Source organism: Oncorhynchus mykiss, chromosome 16, assembly GCF_057628025.1.
Source record: "Oncorhynchus mykiss isolate SJ-2025 chromosome 16, ASM5762802v1, whole genome shotgun sequence".
Lineage (NCBI taxonomy): Eukaryota > Metazoa > Chordata > Actinopteri > Salmoniformes > Salmonidae > Oncorhynchus > Oncorhynchus mykiss.
The window spans coordinates 81,285,377-81,309,035 of record NC_143037.1 but is presented as its reverse complement, the minus strand read 5'-3'; the positions used below and the strand labels follow the sequence as shown (position 1 = coordinate 81,309,035).

General features: G+C 41.7%; 1 protein-coding gene across 2 annotated transcripts in view; it reads left to right on the top strand.

The window, feature by feature from the left end:
* The first annotated feature begins 2,506 nt into the window (after positions 1-2,506).
* The window catches only part of LOC110512774 (V-type proton ATPase subunit S1), a 37,933-nt gene continuing 16,780 nt past the window's right edge, over positions 2,507-23,659 (top strand). For both annotated transcript variants that reach the window (XR_016487565.1, XM_036947860.2), the window contains exons 1-5: positions 2,507-2,906; positions 21,339-21,465; positions 21,591-21,859; positions 21,968-22,008; positions 23,175-23,260. Coding sequence is in view for 1 of the 2 variants with exons in the window: in XM_036947860.2 (XP_036803755.2) it covers positions 2,776-2,906; positions 21,339-21,465; positions 21,591-21,859; positions 21,968-22,008; positions 23,175-23,260 (654 nt within the window). In the remaining variant the exon portion in view is untranslated. The remainder of the gene's footprint in view (positions 2,907-21,338; positions 21,466-21,590; positions 21,860-21,967; positions 22,009-23,174; positions 23,261-23,659) is intronic.

Here is a 23,659-nt window from a genome sequence, read left to right as displayed (position 1 = left end):
ACTGAAGGCTATCTAACTAACTTCCCAAAGTTCATTGACTTGATTATTCCCGTCATTTTTAGCTAAAGTCGTGCGTTCTCAATGGACATTCGGGTGCTTTCGTAAACTCTCTCTGGCTATCTATTCCCGATGTCAGAGCACTGAGCGCAGAATAAAGAATTTACCAGCGCTCAACACCGGTTGAATGGCCTTAACTTCCGAGCTTAATTAAATTGTTGCCAGCAACAGTTAGTCACCAACGCTCTGGGTAACATGAAAACTGCCTAACCAGCTCTGCTAGGGCGAGTAAAATGGTCAGAGTGGGGTGTTCTCTCATTTATGTCTGGAAGTAGCTAGCAAGCTAAACAGTTTGGGTGCTTGACTAAAATAGTTTGGGTGCTTGACTGCTGTTCTAAGGTCAAAACGCTCAAATCTGCCCGAGCATCCAGTGTGCGCTCTGAATTTACAAACGGGCAATCTGACAAAACTCTAAATTTATGAGCCCACTTTGGCACTCCAGATTGAATTTAAGAACACACCTGTTGTCGTAAAATGTCTAACTAGTAATTTGTTATGCTAACTAGCTAGCAAGAGGTTGCATAGCAACAGCATCAACTTCCGGTAGACCGCCGAAGAGCTACTACGCTCAACTGAAAGGATACTGTTCCGTTTACAGCATACTAAAATAAACTAATAGTATGTAGTATATACTCATTAAGTATGTAGTATACAGTATGTTAGTATAGGTATTCGAACACAGCTATGGAGTCTGTCAGGTCAGCATAGTTGTGGCAGTTGTCAATCAAAGCATTTGCCTCCTGCATAATGATATTGGATGAAGTCTGAGCTTTGCTAGCTGGGGTGTTAGCCATAAGATTTCTCTTTCTATCAGCGCGCTGTGACATTTAGAAAAATACAATCTTAAATCGTCAATCATCTGGTTGTTTCTAGCAAGCAAAATATTAATTTGGTAATAATAATAATACACTTTCAACTATCTTTCAAAAGTTGGAAGCATATGCTCAAGCTGCCATCTTGGAGCCCACCCAGATATTTAAAAATATATTTTATCAACAAATCAATACAGGAAGTACATGTGGGAGCACAAGTATATATAAATAATATACAAAGGACAATTGGGCTAGGGGAGGGGCTGGAGGCGGGGCTAGGGGATACAAGATCACGTTACACAAGGCCATACATACACTTTTTTTGTTAGTAGAGTATTTAATTGTCTTAAAATACAGTTCAATTTAATTTTGTAAGGTATGAAAATGTGGTGTTTTGTTTGTAAATGTACATTTGTGTGAAATTTGGCCAAAAGAATAATGAAATTAATTACATAAAATTGTTTCAGCTTATTTCTATCGTAGGTAAAGATGTAAAGAGTCCAAGCAGTACATCTCTCCATAATAGTGTAAAATCTTCATAAATGTGTTCAATTATAAATCTACTGATGTCTTGCCAGAGTTTTCTTACATGAATACAATGCCAAAAAAGATGCAACACTGTTTCTGGGTGGTCATTACAAAATGTAAAACTTGAGTTTATGTTTTTCTTAAAACTTCTTAATATAGTGGTTGGCAGGATAATATTTATGAATCATTTTAAAGGAAACTTCCTTGATTTTGATAACAAGTAGGTATGTGTGTGGCAACATCCAAACCTTTTTCCAACAGATATGATCAATAAATCCGTTCCAATAAGGCATGACATTTAGATACAACATCCTGCTGAAACAAGGTTCGTATCGCTCTGTTGTTGAATGGACCAAAAGAGAAACAAATCTTTCCTACTGATGAGTCAACAGGGTTAATGGAAGGTAGGCTCTGAGGGTCTTGACATGTTCCTGAATAATAAAACAACACCTGAGGGAATGGCATCTAAAACAATTGTAAAATCTTTAGGTGTTACAGGGACCTTGTAAAGTGATAAGAATTCCTTTTAAGTAAGTAAAAAAACCTCTGCATTTGCCAGTTGGCTCACCAATAGGATATTATTTCGAAACAATATTCTAAAAACAAAGAAATATTTTTATACAATATATCCCGATTATTCCATATATAATATCTGCGTGGAGAAAAATTCTGTTTATAAATTAAGGACCATGACAAGAAAACCTGCCGATGAAAAGCAGAACGTTTCACTGGAACTTTGTCAATATTATAATTGCAAACCAACATGAAGTTAAGGCCACCAAAAGTAGAGAAGACATGATGAGGAATAAAATTCCAGATAGAAGTGGGTCTATTTAGGAATTGTTTTATCCAATTGATCTTAAAAGTATTAAGGTAGTAAAGTCCAGAAAATGCAGCCCACCATACTCATAAGTGTTCATTACAACAGTTTTCCTAATGTAATTGGGTACGGCTTCTCCACAGAAAGTTGAAAAGCATCTGGTCTATCTCCTTGCTTATTTTACCGTCAAGATATACAGATAGAGCGCCATATGTTAGTCTAGAGATACCTTCAGCCTTGGTTTTTAGGACTCTTCCTTTTAAAGATAAGTCCCTCTGTAGCCATTGATACATTTTCTACAGGGTTTTTTAATAAGCACCGCCGGTTCCGCGGTGCGCAGTCGTCACTACTTACCACAAACACGACGTCATACATAAACCCCGCCTATTCCTAAAATGGGATTTAAACCCTAAATTGAGCCACTCTGCTAGCCGTATGCCTAATATTAACCTTTAAATTAAGACAACAACAAACAAAAAAACATGTGATATAACCCATTTTTGTGTTTGTGATAACTAGTGACAACCAGTCCTCAGCGAGAACCTGGAGCATCTCAAGATGGCGGCCGAACGGAGGATGAGGATGATATCGGGTCGGGGTTGTGTGTCTGTGTTTCTGGCCGTGTTGTGCACCTTCTCCGTCGGGACCTGCGACGAACAGGTGCCGCTGATGCTATGGACGAGTGTAGGGTAAGAGCTGTGTGTGTGGTTTTGGTCTGGGGATGCCTTTGTAACCGTGCAAGCTGATTGACATCTTGTCATTCATATTCCTTGCGGGGATCTTGTCCTATTTGCGCACTATTAAGCCACTTTATATTTTGGCAATTCATCTGTGAAGCCACTAGCCAGTAAGGGAAATAAAAATGTTACTCGACGTATCACTAAAAAAAAACACAAACATTAACAATATTTTCAGATGACCCTCCCCTTGTACTGTAAAAAAAAAATGCACACCTCATAAAATGAACGAAAAAAAATAATTAATGCGATCACAAATAACCACGTCTTTAAACACAGGGTTGTTATCGACTTCACCCCTTCAGCATGGTTTTATGGCACTGTCGATGTCCCACTGTGTTATGTATGGGCCAGAAGGTTGAGGACTCACCGACCACCACAAACCATTACACTACTATCATAGCCGGCTGCAAACAATTATCAGCTAGGGGGAAGTTATATTTTGATGCTATATTTATAATTATGTTAAATATATGCACATTTTCCACCAACAGGTTGGGTATGCTTATTGATTGTGTGTGGTGCGTCGGCACAGAAACCTGGTGTCAGAACATTTCGTATTACTCTTTAGGTATATCCGAGACACTCCATATTAGTATGATGTGTTACGAATTCCAATTGGTTTTGGTTAACGTTAACGTTAACTTGGTGACTAACATTAGCTAGGTCAGTGGTTAAGGTTAGGGTAAAGGTTTAGGGGAAGGGTTAGCTAACATGCTAAGTAGTTGAAAAGTTACTAATTAGAAAAATTGCTAAAGTTGTCCATGATGAGATTTGGTACACAACCTTTAGGTTGCTAGACATTCACATTTATATCTGCATATTGCACCTTTTTAAATACATTTTAAAAAGTTAAATGACAAATATTTAGGCTATATTGAAGCGTTAGGTTTGAGGCCGAGGAATAGGAGCAATGGCCTTCAGAAAGTATTCACACCCCTTTACTTTTCCCACATTTTGTTGTGTTACAGCCTGAATGTATTACATTGTGATTTTGTTTCACTGGCTTACACACAATACTCTGTGTGCAATAATAGCATTTAACATTACTTTTGAATGAATACATCATCTCTGTACCCCACACACACTATTATCTGTAAGATCCCTCAGTCAAGCAGGGCCTTTTTTTTACCAGAAGGGCAACTATTGGTAAAAAAAAATTGGTAAAGTTACTAATTACACTTTGGATGGTGAATCAATAAACCCAGTCACTACAAAGATACAGGTGTCCTTCCTAACTCAGCTGCCGGAGAGGAAGGAAATGAGGCCAGGGGTGACTTTTAAAACAGTTACAGAGTTTAATGGCTGTGATAGAAGAACTGAGGATGGATCAACAACATTGTAGTTAACCCACAACACTATCCCAAATGACAGAGTGAAAATAAGGAAGGCCTGTACAGAATACAAATGTTCCAAAACATGCGTCATATTTGCAAGAAGGCACTAAAGTAAAACTGCCGAACATGTGGCAAAGAAATTAACTTTTATGCTCTGAATACAAAGCATTATGTTTGGGGCTAACACAACACTGAATACCACTCTTCCAGTGTTTCCATTAGGAAAAATGTGATGGCGGCTATTTAACTGGCAACATTTTCATTTGCTGGACATTTGAGAAATGTATCGGACCCATATGCATTGGGTGCATAACCTTATTAGAGCGTCCACCCACGGTGGTCAGAATGACAGAAATCACATGCAAGTCCACCCACGGTGGTCAGAATGACAGAAATCACATGCAAGTCCACCCACGGTGCTCAGAATGACAGAAATCACATGCAAGTCCACCCACGGTGCTCAGAATGACAGAAATCACATGCAAGTCCACCCACGGTGCTCAGAATGACAGAAATCACATGCAAGTCCACCCACGGTGCTCAGAATGACAGAAATCACATGCAAGTCCACCCACGGTGCTCAGAATGACAGAAATCACATGCAAGTCCACCCACGGTGCTCAGAATGACAGAAATTACATGCAAGTCCACCCACGGTGCTCAGAATGACAGAAATCACATGCAAGTCCACCCACGGTGCTCAGAATGACAGAAATCACATGCAAGTCTACCCACGGTGCTCAGAATGACAGAAATCACATGCAAGTCCACCCACGGTGCTCAGAATGACAGAAATCACATGCAAGTCCACCCACGGTGCTCAGAATGACAGAAATCACATGCAAGTCCACCCACGGTGCTCAGAATGACAGAAATCACATGCAAGTCCACCCACGGTGCTCAGAATGACAGAAATCACATGCAAGTCCACCCACGGTGCTCAGAATGACAGAAATCACATGCAAGTCCACCCACGGTGGTCAGAATGACAGAAATCACATGCAAGTCCACCCACGGTGGTCAGAATGACAGAAATCACATGCAAGTCCACCCACGGTGCTCAGAATGACAGAAATCACATGCAAGTCCACCCACGGTGCTCAGAATGACAGAAATCACATGCAAGTCCACCCACGGTGCTCAGAATGACAGAAATCACATGCAAGTCCACCCACGGTGCTCAGAATGACAGAAATCACATGCAAGTCCACCCACGGTGCTCAGAATGACAGAAATCACATGCAAGTCCACCCACGGTGGTCAGAATGACAGAAATCACATGCAAGTCCACCCACGGTGCTCAGAATGACAGAAATCACATGCAAGTCCACCCACGGTGGTCAGAATGACAGAAATCACACAAGTCGAGGATGCAACTATGTGCCGTCCTTCCTACCGAATTCTGATGTGCACTTGGAATATGTTCAAATAACTTTTCACATTTACTTTTCCTCAGCCAAGAAGATGCATAAATAACAGCAAAATCACTAGCCTATGTCAATCTACTGTAGTATGAAAAGTTTAGGCTACCTGTTGTGTTGGTCAGCTCATGGAGAAAGAAATAGCCTGTTCCAACAGTCTCTGGGACAGTTGTTGGACGATGGATCCCAAATTCATACAACCAGTAGGCCTAGGATACATTAAAAAACGTTGTCGGATGAAACAGATCAGAGCGTTTATCTTAATGTTGATAAACTGTCTTCACATTATAAATGCAGCAATGCAAGCAGGGCAGTAGGCAGCGCAAATGTTCGTTCCATAATGCAATTAGCAGGAAAACACTATTGTCAAAAGGGCACCAAGCTGTTTCATGAGACAGAGATGAAAATATATGTTAGAAATGTAGAAAGAGGAGATCTAATAGGCTACTTTGAAGCAAGATAAAAATGTTCAGGTTTCAAACTATTTTAAGGATATGTTTTCAAAATGCATACTGCCTCCAGCTCATTGCAAAGTGGTGTGTGACCCGGTGATGAAGCTTGATGCTGATCTCACAATAACTGGGAACTAACTTCAGTGCATTCAAGACAACTGGGGGGAAAAAACAAGCTTCGGCTGTGGCGGTCATGAAATTTTGTCAGCTGGTAATTGTCTTTCAAATAACTGCTGGTCACATGGTAATTGTCCATGTAATTAACATAAACACATTTAGCATCTCCTGGTTTACACTCATAGCCTTCAAGCCACTGATATGCAGACCTTTGGAACATCTACATTTTAAAAAGTCTAATAAATCCATGTAATATAGTCTACACCATCACAATAAATCCATGTAATATAGTCTACACCATCACAATAAATCCATGTAATATAGTCTACACCATCACAATAAATCCATGTAATATAGTCTACACCATCACAATAAATCCATGTAATATAGTCTACACCATCACAATAAATCCATGTAATATAGTCTACACTATCACAATAAATCCATGTAATATAGTCTACACCATCACAATAAATCCATGTAATATAGTCTACACCATCACAATAAATCCATGTAATATAGTCTACACCATCACAATAAATCCATGTAATATAGTCTACACCATCACAATAAATCCATGTAATATAGTCTACACTATCACAATAAATCCATGTAATATAGTCTACACCATCACAATAAATCCATGTAATATAGTCTACACCATCACAATAAATCCATGTAATATAGTCTACACCATCACAATAAATCCATGTAATATAGTCTACACCATCACAATAAATCCATGTAATATAGTCTACACCATCACAATAAATCCATGTAATATAGTCTACACCATCACAATAAATCCATGTAATATAGTCTACACCATCACAATAAATCCATTTTAGAAACATTAAAGAAACATTAAAAGGCAACATGTTCTGAGTCCTCCTTAGGCCCTGATCTGGCGATGCCATATGGCTGTGGGCTACACTAGTTCATCTGGAAGACAGGATTTTACTTAGAATTCCGTGGCGTTATTCGATAGCATGAAGAATACAATTGAACATAGCTGAGTAAAATAGAAAGGATATTTTTCCCAAAGGGAGCGGCCACTTGCAGCTATTCTGTGTTGAAAGGTTAACAAAGAAACAGGTCCTCCTATATGCTTAGTTTAGAGTTATGTAACTTTAGTTGTGTAGAGTTATTTATGTAACTTTAGGCTATATGTGTTGGTTTGTAATACATTCTAAGACTGTATGATTTGACGAATGAGGATTTGAAGAAAGTAGCAAGAAAGGGATGCACTCTGTTCTGTTTCTTATGCTGCACATACTTCATCAGTCTCTCATTCACAATAATATTCTCACCCACCAGACTATTCTCTATTTAATCTGGTCTTTACATTTAGCCTACTAATATATGTGGAATATTTGTTTTATTAGAATGGCCCACAAAGAAAAGACTGTCATCCACAGCCTGCGCTGGAATAGTGAATGGAGGTTAGGTTCAGTTACTTGTAATATGCCAGGTAGGCTACACCGTTTGTAAAGCTGATTCATTTGAAATAATTGAGCAATAAATATAGCAGCAGGAGAAAGATGTGATCCTCTTTTAAATAGTGTCCAGTCAAAACTCGTTTTCACACAGCATTACGCAATGACTGGGCTTATAAGAACACATGTTTCACTAGACTCTGTAGGCTATGGGCTCTCCAACCCTGTTCCAGGGGTCTGGATTCTGTAGGCTATGGGCTTGTTTCACTAGACTCTGTAGGCTATGTGTTCTCCAACCCTGTTCCAGGGGTCTTGTTTCTCTAGGCTCTGTAGGCTATGGGCTCTCCAACCCTGTTCCAGGGGTCTGGTTTCTGTAGGCCATGGGCTCTCCAACCCTGTACCAGGGGTCTGGTTTCTGTAGGCTATGGGCTCTCCAACCCTGTTCCAGGGGTCTGGTTTCTGTAGGCTATGGGCTCTCCAACCCTGTTCCAGGGGTCTGGTTTCTGTAGGCTATGGGCTCTCCAACCCTGTTCCAGGTGTCTTGTTTCTGTAGGCTATGGGCTCTCCAACCCTGTTCCAGGGGTCTGGTTTCTGTAGGCTATGGGCTCTCCAACCCTGTTCCAGGTGTCTTGTTTCTGTAGGCTATGGGCTCTCCAACCCTGTTCCAGGTGTCTTGTTTCTGTAGGCTATGGGCTCTCCAACCCTGTTCCAGGTGTCTTGTTTCTGTAGGCTATGGGCTCTCCAACCCTGTTCCAGGTGTCTTGTTTCTGTAGGCTATGGGCTCTCCAACCCTGTTCCAGGGGTCTGGTTTCTGTAGGCTATGGGCTCTCCAACCCTGTTCCAGGTGTCTTGTTTCTGTAGGCGATGGGCTCTCCAAACCTGTTCCAGGGGTTTTGGGCCTATAGACTATGTTTGGAGTTATTTGGGAAATTTAATTGTGATATAAACCTTATCAAAACATATATAGGCCTACATGATGCATGATTTGAAAAGTAGAGAAACATAGCCATGTGCTGTGCTTCATTCACATAATATCCATTCAGACTATTCTCAATTGAATCATGTCTACATATATACATAACTAATTTCACATATTATTTAGTTTTTCATTTAGAATGGGCCATTGTCATGCACCTGTCAGAACGGGTCAGAACAGATATCATCAGTATGCACGTTAATTGCAATTGAAGGACGCTTTTCCTGTGGTTCATTTTCATGCTAGCCAGGTAGGCTACTCCTAAAGTGAAGCAATGTGCTTAATATTAGGAATGTCGCTCTTTCTAGAGCGCTGACTTGAGGATCACTGACGTCATGATTTCACCAGGTTTTTTTCAGAGTTCCCAGTAGTCTAACACCACAAGATGCAACAGCTCCTACGCTGTCTGATTTTCCACTCAAAGGCGTTGTATCTGTATGCTGTATGTGTGTGATGAATAAGATGCATAATGAATGTACACACGGCAATTTACTCCCACAAAATTATGCAAATGAACCTATAGTCTGATAAGCATGACCAGTCAAATGTAATTACGTCGACTGGTATTTCCATAAATGAATAGGCTAAAACGCATTATTTCACATTGGGATTTCTTATTTTCTCTGACAAATGGCCGGCTTTTCCATTTTTTTATCGGACAAAAGCAGGCTATTACCGGCTAACGGAAACCCTGCACTCTTCACATTTTTAAGCATGGTGGTGGCTGCATCAAGTTATGGGCATGCTTGTCATTTGATAAAAAATAACCTGAATCTAAGCACAGGCAAAATCCTAGAGGAAAACCTGTTTCAGTCTGCTTTCCAACAGACACTGGGAGATGAATTCACCTTTTAGCATGACAATTACCTAAAACACAAGGCGATATATACACTGGAGTTGCTTACCAAGATGACATTGAATGTTCCTGAGTGGCCTAGTTACAGTTTTGACTTCCAGTACCAGTCAAAAGTTTGGACACCTACTTTATTTCTTACGATATTTTCTACAATGTAGAAAATAGTAACTATGAAATAACATGGAGTAACCAAAAAGTGTTAAACAAATCAAAATATATTTTAGATTCTTCAAAGTAGACACCCTTTGCCTTGATGTCAGCTTTGCACACCTTTGGCATTCTCTCAACCAGCTTCATGAGGTAGTCACCTGGAATGCATTTCAATTAACAGTTGTGACTTGTTATGTTGAATTTTTTTCCTTAATGCATTTGAGCCAATCAGTTGTGTTGTGACAAGGTAGGGGTGGTATATGTAGTGCAGTTGCAAAAACCATCATGCGCTATGATGCAACTGGTTCTCGCGAGGACTGCCACAGGAAAGGAAGACTCAGAGTTACCTCTGTTGCAGAAGATAAGTTCATTAGAGTTACTAGCCTCAGAAATGGCAGCCCAAATAAATGCTTCAGAGTTCAAGTAACAGACACATCTCAACATCAACTGTTCAGAGGAGACTGTGTGATTCAGGCATTCAAGGTCAAATTGCTGCAAAGAAACCACTGCTAAAGGCCACAAATAATAACAGAATTGCTTGGGCCAAGAAACACGAGAAATGGGCAATTTTTGGTCAGATTAGTCAAAATTTGAGATTTTTAGTTCCGTGTCTTTGTGAGACGCAGAGTAGGTGAACGGATGATCTGCGCATGTGTGGTTCCCACCGTAAAGCATGGTGGAGGGGGTGTGACGGTGTGGAGGGGCTTTGCTGGTGACACTGTCAGTGATTTATTTAGAATTCAAGGCACACTTTACCAGCATGTCTACCACAGCATTCTGCAGCGGTATGCCATCCCATCTGGTTTGTGCTTAGTGGAAATATCATTTATTTTTCAAAAGGACAATGACCCAACACACCTCATGGCTGTGTAAGAGTAATTTGACCAAGAAGGAGAGTGATGGAGTGTTGCATCAGATGACATGTCCTCCACAATCACCCGACCTCAACCCAATTGAGATGGTTTGGGATGAGTTGGACCGCAGAGTGAAGGAAAAGCAGCCAACAAGTGCTCAGCATGTGTGGGAACTCCTTCAAGACTGTTGGAAAAGCATTCCAGGTGAAGCTGGTTGAGGGAATGCCAAGAGTGTGCAAAGCTGTCAGGGCCAAGGGTGGCTATTTGAAGAATCTACAATCTCAAATATATGTTGACTTTAACACTTTTTTGGTTACTACATGATTCCATTTGTGTTATTTCATAGTTTTGATGTCTTCACTATTATTATAGAATGTAGAAAATAGTACAAATAAAGAAAAACCCATTGAATATGAAGGTGTGTCCAAACTAAAATGGCTGTCTATCAATGATCAACAACCAACAGAGCTTGAAGAATTAAAAAAAGAATAGTGTGCAAATATTGTACAATCCAGGTGTGTAAAGCTCTTATAAATGTCACCAGAAAGACTCACAGCTGTAATCGCTGCCAAAGGTGTTTCTAACATGATGACTCGGGGGTGTGAATACTTATGTAAGTGAGCTATTTCTGAATTTCATTTTCAATACATTTGCAAACATTTCGAAATGTGTTTTCACTTTGTCATTATGGGGTGTTGTGTGTAGATCGGTGAGAATTTAAATATTTAATCCATTTTGATTTCAGGCTGCAACACAACAAAATGAGGAATAATTCAAGGGGTATGAATACTTTTCTGAAGGCACTGTACTTTGTTTTACCTGCATTCAATATTAATTTCAGGTCAATAAAGTTTTTCTGTAATACAATGAAGGCAGACTGTAGGTCAGAGAGCCTGGTCAACCATGGGGGCAATAACATACACAACAGTATCATCGGCATACAAGTGCAGGTTACAGTTGTTTGCTGACAAGTCAGTATTGTTAATGTAAACAGTAAAAAGTACAGGACTCAGAATTGACCCGTGTGCGACACCTTTTGTTCTGTACAGACAACCGGATTTAACACCATCAGTAGATACATATTGAGTTTTATATGTCAAGTCATGTTTAAACCAGTTCCATGCCGCCTCGTCTTGGCCAGTTGAAGAAAGCCTCTGAATTAGCAGTGCGTGATCAACAGTAAAGCCTGAGGTCAATGAGAGGGTAGCACAATGTTACCTTTTTATCCGTACAGTTAACCACATCATTTATAACTAGGGATGGATCAAGCATACCAGTGGATTTAAAATAAAAATAAACTAAGTCTTGTACAAGTCGTCTAGAACATCACAGGTAGTAAATTGTTGAAATGAAAACAAAGATTCCCTAAAGTTGACAGGTTAACCGTTGAGTCTGGGAGAGGAAAGAGCAGTCGATTGACTGACGAGCATAAATTAAACCATTGTTCTCTCATAAAAAGGCTGCTGAGAGAATTCTGATTTAAAAGCATAACGTATCCAATTCTTCTCAGTTATGTCAGTCAGGGAAGAAGAGGAATTTGTACGCTTCAGCACATTACTTTGCTCCATTCATCTTTCCCTCGATCCTGACTCGTCTCCCAGTCCCTGTAAAACATCTCCACAGCATGATGCTGCCACCACCATGCTTCACCGTAGGGATCGTGCCAGGTTTCCTCCAGACGTGACGCTTGGCATTCAGGCCAAAGAGTTCAATCTTGGTTTCATCAGACCAGATAATCTTGTTTCTCCTGGTCTGAAAGTCTTTAGGTGCCTTGTTGTTGTTGGTCTGATGAAACCGAGATTGAACTCTTGCACCTTATCTAACTCTCCGTCGTGAGTCCCATACATTGAAAAAATAAAAACCGGGTTGCAGGTTGCCTAGCGGCTAAGAACATTTAGCCAGTAAACCAAAGATTGTTGGTTCGAATCACCAATCCAACTTGGTGAAAAATCTGATGTGCCCTTGAGCAAGGCACTTAACCCAAATTGCTTGTGTAAGTCACTCTGCTTAAGAGCGTCTGTTAAATGACTAAAATTCAAATAAAAAAATGACATTGAGGAGTACACCACATCATTCACGGGCTTCATCAATAAGTGCATCGATGACGTTGTCCCCGCATTGACTGTACGTACATACCCCAACCAGAAGCCATGGATTACAGGCAGCATCTGCACTGAGCTAAAGGATAAAGCTGATGCTTTCAGGGAGCGGGACTCTAACCCAGAAGCTTGCAAGAAATTCCACTATGCCCTCTGACAAACCATCAAACAGGCAAAGCGTCAATACAGGACTAAGATTGAATCGTACTACACCGGGTCCGACGCTCGTCAGATGTGGCAGGGCTTGTAAACTATTACAGGCTACAAAGTAAAGCACAGCCGCCAGCTGCCCAGTGATTATGAGTCTACCAGACTAGCTACATTACTTCTATGCTCGCTTCGAGGCAAGTGATACTGAAACATGCATGAGAGCATCAGCTGTTCCGAACGACTGTGTGATCGCGCTCTCCGTAGCCGATGTGAGTAAGACCTTTTAAAAAGGTCAACATTCACAAGGCCACAAGGACGTGTACTCCGAGCATGCACTGACCAACTGGCAAGTATCTTCACTGACATTTTCAACTTCTCCCTGACTGAGTATGTAATACCTACATGTTTCAAGCAGACCATCATTTGTATTTATTATGGATCCCCATTAGCCAAGGCAGCAGCTACTCTTCCTGGGGTCCAGCAAAATTAAGGCAGTTTATACAATTTTAAAAACATTACATTACATTCAGACTGTGTGCCCTCAGGCCCCTACTCCACCACTACCACATATCTACAGTACAAAATCCATGTGTACGTGTGTGTCTGTGCCTATGTTTGTGTTGCTTCACAGTCCCCGCTGTTCTATAAGGTGTATTTTATCTGTTTTTAAAAATCTGATTCTACTGCTGCATCAGTTACCTGATGTGGAATAGAGTTCCATGTAGTCATGGCTCTATGTAGTACTGTGGAATAGAGTTCCATGTAGTCATGGCTCTATGTAGTACTGTGGAATAGAGTTCCATGTAGTCATGGCTCTATGTAGTACTGTGGAATAGAGTTCCATGTAGTCATGGCTCTATGTAGTACTGTGGAATAGAGTTCCATGTAGTCATGGCTCTATGTAGTACTGTGGAATAGAGTTCCATGTAGTCATGGCTCTATGTAGTACTGTGGAATAGAGTTCCATGTAGTCATGGCTCTATGTAGTACTGTGGAATAGAGTTCCATGTAGTCATGGCTCTATGTAGTACTGTGGAATAGAGTTCCATGTAGTCATGGCTCTGTGTAGTACTGTGGAATAGAGTTCCATGTAGTCATGGCTCTATGTAGTACTGTGCGCCTCCCATAGTCTGTTCTGGACTTGGGGACTGTGAAGAGACCTCTGGTGGCATGTCTTGTGGGGTGGGTGTCCGAGCTGTGTGCCAGTAGTTTAAACAGACCTCTGGTGGCATGTCTTGTGGGGTATGCATGGGTGTCCGAGCTGTGTGCTAGTAGTTTAGCCAGCTCGGTGCATGTCTTTTTTAAATTTTATTATATTTTTTATTTAAATTTTTAACCCCTTTTTCTCCCCAATTTTGTAGTATCCAATTATTAGAAGTTACTATTGTGTCTCATCGCTCCCGTACGGGCTCGGGAGAGACTAAGGTTGAAAGTCATGCGTCCTCCGAAACCCAACCAAGCCGCACTGCTTCTCAACACAGCAGGCATCCAACCCGGAACCCAGCCGCCCCAATGTGTCGGAGGAAACACTGTGCACCTGGCGACCTTGGTTAGCACGCACTGCGCCCGGCCTGCCACAGGAGTCGCTGGTGCGCGTTGAGACAAGGATATCCCTACCGGCCAAACCCTCCCTAACCCGGATGACGCTAGGCCAATTGTGCGTCACCCCATGGACCTCCCAGTCGCTGCGACAGAGCCTGGGCTCTAACCCAGAGTCTCTGGTGCCCTAGACCACTGCGCCACCTGGGAGGCCGCATTCAACATGTCAATACCTCTCATAAATACAAGCAGTGACGAAGTCAATCTCTCCTCTGCTTTGAGCCAGGAGAGATTAATATTATATTGTTCTGAACCTTTTTTGTGGCACCTGACACACGCCTGAACAGTAGTCCAGGTGCGACAGAACTAGGGCCTGTAGGACCTGCCTTGTTTGACAGTGCTGTTAAGAAGGTAGAGCAGCGCCTTATGGACGGACTTATCCCGATCATAGATCCTGTTGTATGTTTTGACCATGACCATTTACAATCCAGGGTTACCCCAAGCAGTTTAGTGATCTCAACTTGCTCAATATCCACATTATTTATTACAAGATTTAGATTAGGTTTAGGGTTTAGTGAATAATTCTTCAAAGTCTTCAATATTCCCAGGTAAGAAGTTTTAGGTTGTAGTTAATATAGTATTAATAGGACTATTTCTCTCTATACCATTTGTATTTCATATACCTTTGACTAATGGATGTTCTTATAGGCACTTTAGTATTGGCAGTGTAACAGTATAGCTTCCATCCCTCTCCTCGCCCCTACCTGGGCTCGAACCAGGAACACAACGACAACAGCCACCCTCGAAGCAGCATTACCCATGCAGAGCAAGGGGAACAACTACTCCAAGTCTCAGAGCGAGTGACGTTTGAAACGCTATTAGCAAGGCACCCGCTAACTAGCTAGCCATTTCACATTGGTTACACCAGCCATTAGGCTGATAGGCTTGAAGTCATAAACAGTGCTGTGCTTGCAAAGAGCTGCTGGCAAAACGCACAAAAGTGCTGTTTGAGTGAATGCTTACGAGCCTGCTACTGCCTACCATCGCTCAGTCAGACAGCTCTATCAAATCATAGACTTAATTATAACATAGCACACAGAAATACGAGCCTTAGGTCATTAATATGGTCGAATCCGGAAACTATCATCTCAAAAACAAAACGTTTATTATTTCAGTGAAATACGGAACCGTTCGGTATTTTATCTAATGGGTGGCAACCATCAGTCTAAGTATTCCTGTTACATTGCACAACCTTCAATGTTATGTCATAATTATGTAAAATTCTGGCAAATTAGTTCAACGAGCTAGGCAGCCCAAACTGTTGCATATACCCCGACTTGCGTTCATTTGCACGCAGAGAGAAGTGACACAATTTCCCTGGTTAATATTGCCTGCTAACATGAATTTCTTAACTAAATATGGAGGTTTAAAAATATATATACTTCTGTGTATTGAATTTAAGAAAGGCATTGATGTTTATTATTTGGTACAGTCGTCCAAAGATTGTGCTTTTTTCGCAAATGCGTTTTTGTTAAACGATCTCCCTGCGTTTCATCGATTATATGCAACGCAGGACACGCTAGTTAAACTATCAACCATGTGTAGTTAACTAGTGATTATGATTGATTGTTTTTTATAAGATAAGTTTAATGCTAGCTACCAACTTACCTTGGCTTCTACTGCATTCGCATAACAGGCAGGCTCCTCGTGAAGTGCAATGAGAGGCAGGTGGTTAGAGCGTTGGACGATTTAACTGTAAGCTGACAAGGTGAAAATCTGTCGTTCTGCCCCTGAACAAGGCAGTTAACCCATCGTTCCCAGGCCGTCATTGAAAATAAGAATGTGTTCTTAACTGACTTGCCTGGTTAAATAAAGATGAAATAAAGGTATTAAACTCTTTTTTTTTTTTTTTTTTTTAATCAGCGCCCAAAAATACAGATTTCCGATTGTTATGAAAACTTGAAATCGGCCCTAATTAATTAATCAGCCATTCCGATTAATCGGTCGACCTCTACATACATGTACATATTACCGCGACTAACCTGTGCCCCCGCACATTGACTCTGTACCAGTACGTACCCCCTGTATATAACCTCCACATTGACTCTGTACCGGTACCCCCTGTATATAGCCTCCACATTGACTCTGTACCAGTACGTACCCCCTGTATATAACCTCCACATTGACTCTGTACCGGTACCCCCTGTATATAGCCTCCACATTGACTCTGTACCAGTACGTACCCCCTGTATATAACCTCCACATTGACTCTGTACCGGTACCCCCTGTATATAGCCTCCACATTGACTCTGTACCAGTACCCTCTGTATATAGCCTCCACATTGACTCTGTACCAGTACCCCCTGTATATAACCTCCACATTGACTCTGTACCAGTACCCCCTGTATATAGTCTCCTCATTGACTCTGTACCAGTACCCCCTGTATATAGCCTCCACATTGACTCTGTACCAGTACCCTCTGTATATAGCCTCCACATTGACTCTGTACCGGTACCCCCTGTATATAGTCTCCTCATTGACTCTGTACCAGTACCCCCTGTATATAGTCTCCACATTGACTCTGTACCGGTACCCCCTGTATATAGTCTCCACATTGACTCTGTACCAGTACCCTCTGTATATAGCCTCCACATTGCCTCTGTACCGTAATACCCTGTATATAGCCTCCACATTGACTCTGTACCGTAATACCCTGTATATAGCCTCCACATTGACTCTGTACCGTAATACCCTGTATATAGCCTCCACATTCACTCTGTACCGTAATACCCTGTATATAGTCTCCACATTGACTCTGTACCGTAATACCCTGTATATAGCCTCCACATTGACTCTGTACCGTAATACCCTGTATATAGCCTCCACATTGACTCTGTACCGTAATACCCTGTATATAGCCTCCACATTGACTCTGTACCGTAATACCCTGTATATAGCCTCCACATTGACTCTGTACCGTAATACCCTGTATATAGTCTCCTCATTGACTCTGTACCGTAATACCCTGTATATAACCTCCACATTGACTCTGTACCGTAATACCCTGTATATAGCCTCCACATTGACTCTGTACCATAATACCCTGTATATAGCCTCCACATTGACTCTGTACCGTAATACCCTGTATATAGCCTCCACATTGACTCTGTACCGTAATACCCTGTATATAGCCTCCATATTGACTCTGTACCGTAACACCCTGTATATAGCCTCCACATTGACTCTGTACCGTAATACCCTGTATATAGCCTCCACATTGCCTCTGTACCGTAACACCCTGTATATAGCCTCCACATTGACTCTGTACCGTAATACCCTGTATATAGCCTCCACATTGACTCTGTACCGTAATACCCTGTATATAGCCTCCACATTGACTCTGTACCGTAATACCCTGTATATAGCCTCCACATTGACTCTGTACCGTAATACCCTGTATATAGCCTCCATATTGACTCTGTACCGTAACACCCTGTATATAGCCTCCACATTGACTCTGTACCGTAATACCCTGTATATAGCCTCCACATTGCCTCTGTACCGTAACACCCTGTATATAGCCTCCACATTGACTCTGTACCGTAATACCCTGTATATAGCCTCCACATTGACTCTGTACCGTAATACCCTGTATATAGCCTCCACATTGACTCTGTACCGTAATACCCTGTATATAGCCTCCACATTGACTCTGTACCGTAATACCCTGTATATAGCCTCCACATTGACTCTGTACCGTAATACCCTGTATATAGCCTCCACATCGACTCTGTACCGTAATACCCTGTATATAGCCTCCACATTGACTCTGTACCGTAATACCCTGTATATAGCCTCCACATCGACTCTGTACCGTAATACCCTGTATATAGCCTCCACATTGACTCTGTACCGTAATACCCTGTATATAGCCTCCACATTGACTCTGTACCGTAACACCCTGTATATAGCCTCCACATTGACTCTGTACCGTAATACCCTGTATATAGTCTCCACATTGACTCTGTACCGTAATACCCTGTATATAGCCTCCACATTGACTCTGTACCGTAATACCCTGTATATAGCCTCCACATTGACTCTGTACCGTAATACCCTGTATATAGCCTCCACATTGACTCTGTACCGTAACACCCTGTATATAGCCTCCACATTGACTCTGTACCGTAATACCCTGTATATAGTCTCCACATTGACTCTGTACCGTAATACCCTGTATATAGCCTCCACATTGACTCTGTACCGTAATACCCTGTATATAGCCTCCACATTGACTCTGTACCGTAATACCCTGTATATAGCCTCCACATTGACTCTGTACCGTAATACCCTGTATATAGCCTCCACATTGACTCTGTACCAGTACCCCTGTATATAGCCTCCACATTGACTCTGTACCGTAATACCCTGTATATAGCCTCCACATTGACTCTGTACCGTAATACCCTGTATATAGCCTCCACATTGACTCTGTACCGTAATACCCTGTATATAGTCTCCACATTGACTCTGTACCGTAATACCCTGTATATAGCCTCCACATTGACTCTGTACCGTAATACCCTGTATATAGCCTCCACATTAACTCTGTACCGTAATACCCTGTATATAGCCTCCACATTAACTCTGTACCGTAATACCCTGTATATAGCCTCGTTATTGTTATTTTACTGCTGCTGTTCAATTCTAATTGTTTATTTATTTATTATTCATAAAAATTACTTAGCACTACTACACCTGTTGTATTCAGCATTTCACTGTAAGGTCTACTACACCTGTTGTATTCGGCATTTCACTGTAAGGTCTACTACACCTGTTGTATTCAGCATTTCACTGTGAGGTCTACTACACCTGTTGTATTCAGCATTTCACTAAGGTCTACTACACCTGTTGTATTCAGCATTTCACTGTGAGGTCTACTACACCTGTTGTATTCAGCATTTCACTAAGGTCTACTACACCTGTTGTATTCAGCATTTCACTGTGAGGTCTACTACACCTGTTGTATTCAGCATTTCACTGTGAGGTCTACTACACCTGTTGTATTCAGCATTTCACTGTGAGGTCTACTACACCTGTTGTATTCAGCATTTCACTGTGAGGTCTACTACACCTGTTGTATTCAGCATTTCACTGTGAGGTCTACTACACCTGTTGTATTCAGCATTTCACTGTGAGGTCTACTACACCTGTTGTATTCAGCATTTCACTGTGAGGTCTACTACACCTGTTGTATTCAGCATTTCACTGTGAGGTCTACTACACCTGTTGTATTCAGCATTTCACTGTGAGGTCTACTACACCTGTTGTATTCAGCATTTCACTGTGAGGTCTACTACACCTGTTGTATTCAGCATTTCACTGTGAGGTCTACTACACCTGTTGTATTCAGCATTTCACTGTGAGGTCTACTACACCTGTTGTATTCAGCATTTCACTGTGAGGTCTACTACACCTGTTGTATTCAGCATTTCACTGTGAGGTCTACTACACCTGTTGTATTCAGCATTTCACTGTGAGGTCTACTACACCTGTTGTATTCAGCATTTCACTGTGAGGTCTACTACACCTGTTGTATTCAGCATTTCACTGTGAGGTCTACTACACCTGTTGTATTCAGCATTACACTGTGAGGTCTACTACACCTGTTGTATTCAGCATTTCACTGTGAGGTCTACTACACCTGTTGTATTCAGCATTTCACTGTGAGGTCTACTACACCTGTTGTATTCAGCATTTCACTGTGAGGTCTACTACACCTGTTGTATTCAGCATTTCACTGTAAGGTCTACTACACCTGCTGTATTCAGCATTTCACTGTAAGGTCTACTACACCTGTTGTATTCAGCATTTCACTGTGAGGTCTACTACACCTGTTGTATTCGGCATTTCACTGTAAGGTCTACTACACCTGTTGTATTCAGCATTTCACTGTGAGGTCTACTACACCTGTTGTATTCAGCATTTCACTGTGAGGTCTACTACACCTGTTGTATTCAGCATTTCACTGTGAGGTCTACTACACCTGTTGTATTCAGCATTTCACTAAGGTCTACTACACCTGTTGTATTCGGCATTTCACTGTAAGGTCTACTACACCTGTTGTATTCAGCATTTCACTGTGAGGTCTACTACACCTGTTGTATTCAGCATTTCACTGTAAGGTCTACTACACCTGTTGTATTCAGCATTTCACTGTGAGGTCTACTACACCTGTTGTATTCAGCATTTCACTGTGAGGTCTACCTACGCCTGTTGTATTCAGCATTTCACTGTGAGGTCTACTACACCTGTTGTATTCAGCATTTCACTGTAAGGTCTACTACACCTGTTGTATTCAGCATTTCACTGTGAGGTCTACCTACGCCTGTTGTATTCAGCATTTCACTGTGAGGTCTACTACACCTGTTGTATTCGGTGCATGTGACAAACTTTAATTTGAATATCGAATATGAAACTAATTTGACCTCATTACCAACCGTGTCCCTACCAGCTCTAAAAAGTAACATCAACAATACTTTCCTGTGGATTTTGTGTTTAAAATTTAGAGCTGAAGGACAAACCTCACAGACAGCTGGTAGAATAAGTTTAAATGTAAAAAAAAAAAAAGTTAACATTCTGGATTGTAAGGAACATTTGCATGAGTTTCAGGCTGTATATACCAATAAATGGTGTATTTCAGCCTGATTAATCAGACTAACCCTGACTAATGGTGTATTTCAGCCTGATTAATCAGACTAACCCTGACTAATGGTGTATTTCAGCCTGATTAATCAGACTAACCCTGACTAATGGTGTATTTCAGCCTGATTAATCAGACTAACCCTGACTAACGGTGTATTTCAGCCTGATTAATCAGACTAACCCTGACTAACCCAAGGGATACTTTTTACTTTGGAAATTCAACATTGGTTTACTTGTCAGGCGTATCCTCTTAGTTTTTCCTGTTTTTCTGGCCCTCATGAACGATGTCAGGTCTGGTCTGCCGTCTCAGGCTGTTCCTGCTGCTGGTCACATAGTGGGTGTCACTCAGCTGAGCTCATACCTGGAGACCGCCCTGGGGTCCGCCCCGCGCAACGTACTGCTCTTCCTGCAGGACAAGGTAACACACACACACTCTCGCAAACCTACCTATGTATCCCATATATTAGTTAGCCTATGTCTTTTACTGTTTGTGTGACTCTCTCTCTCTCTCTCTCGCTCGCTCGCTCGCTCGCTCCCCCCCAGATGAGCATTGAGGACTTCACCATGTACGGAGGGGCGTTTGGCAACAAGCAGGACAGTGCCTTCCCTAACCTCGAGGGGGCGCTCCTCTCCAGCCCTTCCCCATTGGTCCTGCCTGCCGTGGCCTGGCCAGCATCCAGTGCTGTGATCGGTCAACTCCAGGACCAATTAGACACCTCTCCTCTCTACATGGAACCAGAGACGCTCAGCCAGCTACGACTCAACGCGTCTACCCCCGCCCTGCTGGTCTTCAGACTACCCTACAGCACTGGGTATACACACACACACACGATTCTGCTTATCTCACTGGTCTGTTTTTAATGTGTGTGTGTGGTTTATACAGATATGGGTGTGGTTTACCTGATTTTGGTTTCTAACAGATCTGATCTGATGTCTGCTAAGGAGGTTCTCAATGGGAATGGTGAGTGTTCTACCGTTTTACGGGTCTACCGTTTTACTGGTCTACTGTAAAACCGTATTACCGGTCTACTGTATTACCGGTCTACTGTATAACTGTTTCACCGGTCTACTGTAAAACCGTATTACCGGTCTACTGTATTACCGGTCTACTGTTTTACGGGTCTACCGTTTTACTGGTCTACTGTAAAACCGTTTTACCGGTCTACTGTATTACCGGTCTACTGTAAAACCATTTTACCGGTCTACTGTATTACCGGTCTACCAGTCTACTGTTTTACGGGTCTACTGTTTTACCGGTCTACTGGTCTACTGTAAAACCGTTTTACCGGTCTACTGTATTACCGGTCTACTGTATTACCGGTCTACTGGTCTACTGTAAAACCGTATTACCGGTCTACTGTTTTACGGGTCTACTGTTTTACGGGTCTACCATTTTACCGGTCTACTGTAAAACCGTTTTACCGGTCTACTGTATTACCGGTCTACTGTATTACCGGTCTACTGTAAAACCGTTTTACCGGTCTACTGTAATCCCAGTCTACTGGTCTACTGTAATCCCGTAAAACCGTTTTACCGGTCTACTGTATTACCGGTCTACTGTATTACCGGTCTACTGTTTTACCGGTCTACCGGTCTACTGTAATCCCAGTCTACTGGTCTACTGTAATCCCGTAAAACCGTTTTACCGGTCTACTGTATTACCGGTCTACCTTTTGACTGTATTACCGGTGTACTGTTTTACCGGTGTACTGTAATCCTGGGCCAACTGGTCTACTCTAATCCTGTAAAACCGTTTTACCGGTCTACTGTATTACCGGTCTACTGTATTACCGGTCTACTGTATTACCGGTCTACTGTATTACCGGTCTACTGTAAAACCGTTTTACCTGTCTACTGTATTACCGGTCTACTGTATTACCGGTCTACTGTAAAACCGTTTTACCTGTCTACTGTATTACCGGTCTACTGTATTACCGGTCTACTGTATTACCGGTCTACTGTAAAACCGTTTTACCTGTCTACTGTATTACCGGTCTGTTTTACGCGTCTACTGTTCTAGTAGAGTGTTCTACTGTACGTGGCTCTGCTGGGACAAACATCACCTGCATGTTCCTTATTACAGTATGCTGCAGATTGCTGAAGACTAACTTGGTGTGTGTGTGTTAGATGAGGTGATTGGACAGGTGATGAGCATTATGAAGAGCCAGTCTGTCCCCTACACTGCCGTCTACACTGCAATGAGACCCTCACGGGTAAGTGTGTGTTTATCCATGTCTGTGTGTTTTTATTTGTTTGTCATATACAAGGAAAGAGAGTTTACATTTATTCAACTTTCTAACTCTAAATCTGTCTATGATGTACAGGACCAGTCAAAAGTCTGGACACATCTACTCATTCAAGGGGTTTCTACATTGTAGAATAATAGTGAAGACATCAAAACTATGAAATAACACATATGGAATCATGTAGTAACCAAAAAAGTGTTAAACAAATCTAAATATATTTTATATTTGAGATTCTTCAAAGTAGCCATCCTTTGCCTATCCATCCAGAGCCCTCCGTCTGTCTCTGATGTGTTGTTACCACCTCTCTCTGTCTCCCTAGGAGTTGTCATCTCTCTCTCTGATGTGTGGTTACCACCTCTCTCTTTC